Raw genomic sequence first — 9,734 nt, forward strand, 5'->3', positions numbered from 1 at the left:
CAGCTCCGCGCTCTCTTCTACGTGCTGCCGCCCGGCGAGAGCTCCTTCCGCACGGTGGAGGAGGTGCCCGACTACGTGGAGAAGGTGAGAGCACCCTCCCCTCCCCCGGCGGCATCCGCCGCCGGCCCCTCCGCCCGGCCTGCGCGCAGCTGCCGCCTTGCCTTTCTGCAAAAGCCACGGGCGGCCCGAGGAACCCATGTCCGCGAAAGGGCACCTAAATTAAGGTTAAATTCCCTGTCTTTCTCGGACGGCTTTCGCTCCTGGGCTCTGCGTCTGCAAGCTGCCTGTGTAAGCTGCCTGTGTAACCGTGCACTCTAATGTATTTTAAATGAAGGCTCGGATGCTTTCTCCTGATACCAGGAGCTGAAGTTTTCGGAGAAGTACCCCAAGTATCTGAGGCTTGATGCTAACCTTGTTCAGATCAGCAGTGCCGCTGGATACAGTGACAGCAAACTGAACTGAGTAAACCAGAAAACATGATACTGTGCTTGGCTGTTACAGTTCTTAAAGCAAGCAAAAAGTCAGGTCTCTTTGTGCCCTTAAGGCCAGTGCTACAAGCTCAGTCAAAGAAAGAAAAATAAAAATTTCTATTTAAAATAAAAAATAAAGGTTGTTTAAGAGAATAGAGAACAAATATTTGTGTTGGGACAGCGCTGTCTCCTAAAGCTCCAAGACAAGAGTACAGAGGTCAGGGGTGAGAACTCTTGTCAGCAGGCAGCAGCATATCCCTCCCTCCCCTCCTGCCCTGCCGGCTTATCCACTTCCATGAAAGTACCTTTGCTCCCTTCTGTCCTACCTATTGCACATATCTTGGTGCCCAGCTCCTGCTGAGCCTGGAACCAGTGTGAGCTTTTCATGGAGACAGCAGATAAACACTATTTCGCCCCTTTCAAAGTAAATTCAGTCCAGCTTCACTGAAGATCCACACTTTTTATACAGGTCCTGGTAGCTCTGACTAGCTCCTCTGCCCGGTAAACCTTGGACTGCTGTGCAGCAGCTGCTTTTGGCCTGCAATGGGGGTGTCATGGATTGCGCAGAGCAGTGCAGCGCTGTCAGCAGCTTTCTGGGAATGGCAGGATGCAGCAGCCCCTCGCTGATGGCTGTTATCAGCAAACCTTGCCCTTTTGGACAGGGTAAGCAGACAGCTGCTGCAAAGCCAGCCTGTGCGTGCAGTGTCTGGTCGATGGACAGCTTTCCTCAGAGGCATTTTGCAACTGAACTGTAATGTCATGATCGAGGAAGTCTGTCTGGAGCTTGACAGTTCTGCCTAGTCAGCTGATCTCTCCCTCCAGCTCTATCTATTACCTATCTCAATCCCTTTTACTGTTCCCCCATTTCCAACAGAGTATCATTCACTTTCTTGCCAGCAGCATTCCTTAACATCCCTGGGCTTTCTTCTCCCATGCAGACCTGTGCAATATTCAGCTCAGACCTTGGCCAAACCTGGAATTTCTGCTACTGGGCATACAGCTGTAAAAGTTTGCAGAAGGATTCTTAATGCTTCTTTGCATTATAGAAGTGCCTGCAGGCTTCTACTGTTGTGGAGCTCTGTTGTGATAAGTTTGTAAGGGAATATGTACCTTGCAAAAAACTACACTAAAAAAGGTTTCCCGTTACGGTTATACTTTCCCATTATTGCTATCTTGGGTTAGTTGTACTAGAAACTCCCCATAGTGCATTTATTGCCAGAAGAGGTCTTTTGATGCTTGGTTAGGTGGGCGTGTAAAAGTCTTGTAGTGGTATAACGGTCTTAACTCTACAGCTTTGGTCTGAGCTCAGGCACTGGTTGTACCTCTTCTTCTGGCCATGTGTTTGTGGGCAGAAGGTCATTATCTACAGTCCCTCTCCAGCTGCCTGTCACTGTTGTCTATTTGACCTACTAGTCTGGCAGCCTCTTTCGGACTGTTTAGGGAACAGTTGCAAGAGCAGCAGATCCATTGGATTCAGCAGGGCTAGATTTACTAGTGACCTGATGAGCCATTCAAGGGGGGCTTGGAATGGAAACCCCTTGAGTTGGTACAAATACAAACAGAAGGGGATGTCTGAGCTCAGTCCAACACAGAACAAAAAAATTTCTGGTGTTGAGCTGGTAATGAATGAGGGCCTTAGCTCAAATAATTCACTCTAAAAGACAGTAACAATGATGATGCGGGTGTGAAATAAACTACTGATTACATTAGTGTCTCCTAAACAGTTTTGTGTTTGTTTTGTTTTGTTTTTTTTTTCCTGAGACACCATATAGAAGTTGGATTTAGATTTTGACTCCATGATCTATCACGTGTTTCAGATGGATGAAGGTATTTCTAGTACATTAGATCACATGGCTACAGCTGTGGGGATAGGCACCTTCCAACATTAGGCAGGTGGCAGAACCTCCTAATTCACTCAAATATTCATGTTTTTAGTGATCTGCAAAATTGAGCACTTTGGTGATTTACAAAATATATGCACTTCATAACTCTAGCTCAAAGGAACTACTCCTACCTGTGCTGTTACATCTGGGCAGCCAATGAGAGCAGTGGGTGAAGCAGCTCTGCTTTTGAGAACAGAATAGCTTAGTTAGCTTAACTTGTGCAGTGTACTTTCTGGCTGTGGTTGTATTACTTTCATTTCCAGAGGCAGGACAGATCCCGGTGCCTCCATTGTGCTCTGTACATGAAGGCCCCAAGTCCTGCTCAAAACATGGACTGCTCAGCTTTCAGTGACTAGTAACAAAGCTCTGCAGCAGTTCCCAAGGAAAAATCACCCTTCTAATTAGTCTCCAAAACTCTGCGAAAAGGTGTCCAAATCCTGGATCATAACCATATAATTTATTTTTATGTGAGCTTTTGTCATGTAGATTTTGAAACCCTTGATTTTCCCTTATTTCTAGAAAGAGAAGAGAAAGCAGCAGTCAATTTTTTTTCTCCAGGGCAGAACATCCTGACTCTTACAACATACACTGATGCTTGCCTTGTCCTTTCATGAGCATCCTTTTTGCTATGGATATAAGATTATGCTCTGCATGCCATTTTTTTTTTATTCTCTCATATTCTATAGATGGGCAGATGGAGTGCTTCTTTTTGCTTGTCGTGTATAGTTTTCGTGAACAGCAACAACTTTACTTTGCTCCTTGTTACATTCTGAAATTATCACTTGTGTTCAGTAAAGACTTCCATGAGTCAGACTCAAGAGAGAGCACTGTTTCTTCTGCTGTGAGCCCCCAAAATGAAAGCTTTAAATTTGGTAATCACTGTTTTTCTTTTCTATTTACTCTCTGCTTTTGAGAGCCTAAAGATTAAGTTCACATTTACACTCAATTCACATTTTAGGCTTTGCTTCTAAATAATGAGTCACAGACCTTCTTATTTAGTTTTACATGAAAGTTGAGATTTTTATGTTACAAGGACCTGGGACTTTAAGAAAACAGAAACTGTTTCAAGACTTGCAATAAAACCATAAATTTATGCTGAGTTTCAACTTAGAGTATTATTTTTTGCAACTGTATAAAGCAGAAACTGCTTTTAAATGGTCCTTTGCATTCTGTAAGAGTTGGTTACTTATAAGGGAACCCCTCCTACTCAGTGCTCAGAGTAAGACTTTCAAGGTATGGATCAGTTATTCAAGTGAACTACAAGCTGATGCAAATCTCCGTTAAGTATTTCTGTGATGGGGGAAGAGAAGGAAGCTGGAAAGAGGAAGAAAGTAAAACATGTATAGACCAGAAGATATCAAAAGAATCCAGCTTCTGTCTCTGACCTGTGATGCCAACCATGGCTATTTCTTAACTTTGTGCCATTTTGTTTGTAGGGGCAATCCTTGAAAACTTTTGCAGAGCTACCTGTCCTCCACAGGTTCCTTATAATGTCTTCACTGTCCTTTGAACTTAAACAAACAAACAAAAGTAATGGTTAGGCTAGTGAGACTGTTGTCTCTCTTACTGACGGTCTCCTTTTTTCCTGAATTATTTGCATTATCTTTCTGCTGTCTTACATCTCATCCTTAGGCTGCAGGCTGTTCGGGACAGGGAGTGCCTTTTCCTTCTCTTTGTATGGCATCTAACACGGTACGATCCTGCTCCATGACAATAGCTGTTAGGTGTTATGGTCACATAAATAATACATACTAGTCTTGACATAGTTGATCCCTTTGATCTGCTTTGGACAAAGCTTAATGTGGGTGTGTGGGAGAGAGGTAGTAATTTTTTAGCTACTAAGAGGTATGCCATAAATCTTCGCTTTTGCAGGCTCCTTGATGGGCAGGAGGTTAAGACTGTCTGAATGTTTCTCTATCCTCCTTGCTATGACACTCCCTATTTGTGAGTCAAAAAGTGCTGTCAAATGCTTGGCTGTCTCACAGCTTCACAGTGGGAAGAAAATATTTAATGAAGTCAATGGGAAAGAAGTTATTTTAGTGCATATTAGTATAAAGTCAAGTATTTTAACCGTTTCAGAGGTTGCTAGGTAAAGTGAATTGCCACACAGAATACAGGCATCATACATTTCCTATTCACTATTTTCATTTAATGAATAAAGCATCCCACTTTTTCTGCCCTGAGCCCATTCAATTTGCTGTGCAGCTTCTGCTGTTCCATAACTTCAAACTGCCTGTAGTCTGTGCTAGACCTGGCTCCTAATATTGTGGTCAAGTGTTTCTTTGTTGTTCTTAATAAGACCCTTTTTATCTCTGCTGGAATGTACAGTTGTGGTCATCTGACTTATTATCAACCTTTGTTTGATAAGTTAGGAATCTGTGTTTTAATTATATAAATTAAGAAAAGTACATTAAAAGTCTTGTCTACTTAGAAATGAAGCAGCTAGAGCAAAACAAGGAGTATTTATATTTTCCTAGAATGTTTCAATGATTTCAGATGGAAGGTTGTGGGGTTTGGTTTTCATTTATTTATTTATTATTGATTTCAAATATCCAAAGATTTACCACATTGGTTTTCTTGGGTGCTGTTGGCTTTATCCATAGGTCTTCCTTTGCTTTCAAAGATTTTTATATCATCAGTTAGCGTGTATCCCAAACAGGCTTTTAGATACCTAAAATGCTGTTAAAGAGCAAGCTAGGCATCTAAATTAAAAAGTGCCATGTTGATATTAATCTCTGTTCATCTGTTATTGTAACCTAACCCTGAGCTGCTGAAGTTTATGAACTTTCACATTTCCTAGACGCTATAAATCTCTTACTGCTTGCATGGTTTGAATCATCCCATTCTTCTTCCACTGAGCAATCTGGTCTATATCCATCTTAGTCTCTTTAGTGTCCCAGCCTGGTAGGAATTCCCGGATCATATCTCACTTGGCAACAAAAATGAGCACTCTCCAAAATGCAATGGCATTTGCAGAGGCAACATGCTTCTTCCATTAAAATGTATAGGCAGGAGCAGCCCCTCTCCTACAGCAGTGCAGTTTGGAGGGTTTCAGTCTGTGAATCTATACGTGTTTGCAGGTCACTTGAAGGGGGCAGCAAAAGAAGACTAACAGGGCAAGTTTGGCAGTGCGATGCCTCCCATAATGGTGCAGAAAGTCTCACTGGTCTTGGATTTCTCTAGCCTTGCAAAACATGGTGGGAATTTTATGCCTTAATACCACTGAGGAGGAGTTGTCTGAATGTCTCCAAGGTCACCTAAAAGTTTTCTACAGAGCGAGGGAGGAAGTTGAGTTGAACTTACGTGCACAGAGTTCTGATGCAAGTAAAATAGCTCCTTCCTATTTTCCTTGCCACAGGCCTTCTAGATTTTGGTGGCGGTGGCTGATACGCTACTACTGCCTCGTCATTCCTTCCACCAATGAAGTGCAGGGACTGTTAGGACTCCAGTGTCAGTAAAAAAGCATATGCTTTACCAATTATTATTATTCAGTCCTTTTTTCTTGCCTATGCTGATGGAAATTTGAGAACAGCTGTAACAATCTTCCTCCACTGATGAAACGTGGTATTGTCACAATAATGTGACCAGTCCTACCACTACTCACAGCCATACCTTTCTCTACCGGGTGCTGTTTTTGTGCATTTTCAACTTGCCAGTTGATCTGGGACGCAAGATGGACGGTGTGAATTGAATCCCAGACTGAAGCAGTGTTGTGAGTGAGAAATGTTTCAGTCTCACTCATCATTATACTTTTCTTCAGAAAGGCAGAAAATTATTTTACAGTTAGTACAACTGAAAAGAAAAAAGGGAACATTGTATCATTGCTACTTGGTCTGGAAGGAGAACATGTTGTATGGCCCAAATTGGAATGGGCTGCATAGTTACTGGGTTCTCTGATGAAAACGCATACAGAAGAGCTCTTGCTATCTGCGGCAAAAAGCATGGCAGCAGAAATGCCGAGTAGAAAGAAACTCACTTTAATATGTCTTCCAGATAATATTGTTGGATGCCAAATTCAGTGGCTGAACACATTAAAAAACCGCTTACATATCAAATCGAAAGCAGATTCTGTTTTACCTTGTGGTTAGAGGAGTCCACAAATGTTGCTGCTCTCGCTGATTTACTTGAATATGAGAAATACGAGTTTGGAAAGACTTTTGTGTTTAGTTTTAATGCCATTTAACAATTCATGTGCAGAATATACAAAAGAAAATAATACGGGAGGAGGTTAGTGCACTGGATTTATGCTGGTGTTGTGGGTTAAATGGTAGCCTTGATTGTCCTGATTCGTAAGGTCCATGTGGAGCTTTATCATAGTAGTAGCTAGTAAGGTGCCAGCCAGCCTGAGAAGTATCCAGCTACCTAAACTGCTGTTAGGAAGGGTGGATCTAATTCTATTTGTGTTGTGACTTCTTTTCTTCAAACTCTTTTTCAGAGTATTCCATTCTTCATTGCTTTTATTGGGCTGGAGTTTGCTGTCAGCTGGGTTCAGAAGCGTAAGCTGTCAGGTCGGATCAATGATGGCATAAGTTGTCTTTCTTTAGGTATTCTGTCTCGACTGCCAGAGTAAGTATACGTGTTCTGTTAGCTTAAGGTTGTTTTTAATCACTAAGAAGGAAGAAAAGAGAATTATATATTGAAGTTGTTACGGCTAACCCAAAATGATTAAACAAGGCAACTGGATCTTACTTTGCTAAAATGAAGTTGCATAAAGAGTGTAAATGCCTTTCTAATCTGTAAGGCTAAATATGATAATTGTAGGATATTTTCCAGCTCCAATGATATTCATCTATATTTGATCTTGGCTGTTACCTTTTGCTGATTCTGGGACTTCAGCTGACTTGCCCATATCTTATGTTAGACTGTATGTTAAAATCTGAGTTTTCTTTCATTAAAATTCAGAAAGAAGAAAACAAAACAAAAACAACAAACCAAAACATTATTTTCATTCGCTTTTAAAAATAAAATTGTGTGTATATATCCAGATTGGATCACATGCATATTCACAATTCTATCAAAGTTCTTTGAACTCAGTCATAAGCTTGTGTTTGACTTCAGTGGATTTTAATGCCTGAGAGAATTGTTGCAAACGTGATCATCCAATCTACTCTCCAATGTAAAGGCCATAAGGTTTACCTGAATTAGTTCATGGTGAACAGAGTTGTGTTTTAAAGAAATATCCACTATGGACTACTAAATATCCAGTAACAGGGAATCCAGCAAATTCTTTATATAAATTGCTCTAAGTGTTTTTCAGGAGCTCTAATTACTTCTAAGGAATATCATGGTGTAGATTTGCCTTTGCATGATATGAGCTTCCAGATGATAGATTTTATTACATCTTTTCTGTTAGAATGGGATTACATTTCTATTCCCCATGTATGAATTTACAGATTACCATTAAATTGCATATAATCTGTTCATTACATGAAGAAAAGTTTCCATTTTTTGAATTTGACTATATGGTGTATTTTCAAGTCTTTCAATTATTCCCACAGTCCTTTTTCTGAATCCTTTGCAGTTTTTCAGCCTTCTTAGTGTTGATGTCTCAAGTGCACTCCATATTTCAGAAATTACTACATCAGTGCCAAATAATGAAGTCATTTGTTCTCTATTTCTACTTGTTGTTCCTCCCTTTATATATCCCAGGTCCTTTGAGCCATCCTTCATCCCCAGATATTTTTTTAGGTTCTGTGGCTTACATTCCTCATTCATAGTCAATATGTTCTTATCTTTGGCCACATAGAAATACATGGATTTTACATTTGGTCGTCCTGTAATAGTTTGAATCCGTGAAATGTTGTCTTTGTTACTTACAGATCCCTGTTTTTTGTCATTGCAAATTTTACTAGAAATCTTCTCTTTCAATCCAGGCTATTGATAAAATACATTAAAAGAGCACAGCAACAAAACAATTATCCCTTCTGGCAAGTAGCACCCATTTTCTGAAATGTGTAAATCACCCACTTTGTAATCTATTGAATATTTGACATTTGCTTGATTTTTTTTTTTTTTAAACTTTCTAGTCAAGAAAAGGTTTGACAAAGTCTATGTGTGTGCCTTAAATTAGGTGCAAAGACAACTTGTGATGGATTATCTTAGTTACCACTAACTATCATAGATGAAACCTTTTAAGGAGTTTGGTAGATAAGTAATGTCACTTAGAGACACTGTCCCAAACTCTTCATATATCTGCAAATAAGAGGCATGAACTTTCAGCATGAGAAATATTCAAACATAAAGTAATGTCTTCAAACATAAAGTATTGTCTAAGTTATTTGAGAATTTTGTGAAGCTATTTTTGCAGCCAGTGTACAACCTATATTCAAACCATTTTGTTGCTTTCAATGACTTGAGAGCATGATCTTGAAAGAGAAACATTCCATTTTTCATTATACTTCAAGCTGTCATAAATTAAAGTTATCAATACATTAGACTTGTGTGCACCAACTCACAGCCCTAATGAAGGCTTACTCTAGTTTGCATGCAGCTAAAATTGAATTAGTTCAAATGTCGCTTCTTCAACTAAACCCAAATTTTCTAGACAGTCACACACTTCACAGGTTTACCATGCTAAATACTTTTTTTTTCCATCTGAAATATTCAAGACTGATTAAGTTAAACAGGAGGACAGAGATACGTGTAAAGTAAGTTTGAATGGTTTTGCGAGGCCTTTTGGCTTCAGTTTGAGAATACTAAAATGCTTCAGATGCACTTATTCCTGGAAGAAATGCTTGCTAAGGAAACTAGCATTGCGTGTGTGGAATGCAGCTTTGCAAGGTGCTGAGTACTTTTATTATTTTGGCACTCAGTACTTTGCTGCAGAATTTGGCTCGCGGGCTATGCAGTTTTCTTTCGGAGAAGAATTATTTTGCAAGGTTGTTGCAACTGAGTGAACCAAATGATCCTTAAGGACACAAACTTTGCAGGATCAGGCAAATCTGCAGGATCGGTACACTTATTTATTGCTACACCAGCACAAGAAGTCTCTTCCAGGTCACTTGTGCGGCTCTCATGGCTGGAAACACGAGACCCTCCTCAGCAGTTCTTTCCAAAAAAGAGTTCTGTAAATCTTCTAACTTTCTGGCTGAATGTGAAAGAAACAGGCAAAATACAGACTTTCTAAATTATTTAATCGCATGTTAATATCAGAATTATAATGGTGACTGCCTAGTGTAACAGCTCTTTTGCAAGTAAGAGGAGTGTGAATGATAGACTGGCTAAAAAGGCTTGAACTGGCCAAACAACAGTTTACCCTTCTGTCTTCTGCTTCCACGGTGTGAAAGAACTGGGTCAGAAAAAAAGGGGGAAAAAAAAATAGCACATGCAAAATCCGTTGCTAAGACTTTTACTTCAGTCTTTCTCTTTCAGGCAGAAAAAA

The 9,734-nt window shown here is 40.1% G+C and overlaps 1 protein-coding gene across 1 annotated transcript in view; it reads left to right on the forward strand.

The window, feature by feature from the left end:
• Window positions 1-9,734, forward strand: part of AGMO (alkylglycerol monooxygenase) — a 195,379-nt gene that overhangs the window by 3,910 nt on the left and 181,735 nt on the right. Inside the window, exons 3-4 of the mRNA XM_009326121.1 lie at window positions 4-84; window positions 6,789-6,919. Coding sequence (XP_009324396.1) covers window positions 4-84; window positions 6,789-6,919 — 212 coding nt within the window. The remainder of the gene's footprint in view (window positions 1-3; window positions 85-6,788; window positions 6,920-9,734) is intronic.

The sequence above is a fragment of the Pygoscelis adeliae genome, unplaced genomic scaffold (assembly GCF_000699105.1).
Source record: "Pygoscelis adeliae isolate BGI_AS28 unplaced genomic scaffold, ASM69910v1 Scaffold15, whole genome shotgun sequence".
In the NCBI taxonomy this organism is placed as follows: domain Eukaryota; kingdom Metazoa; phylum Chordata; class Aves; order Sphenisciformes; family Spheniscidae; genus Pygoscelis; species Pygoscelis adeliae.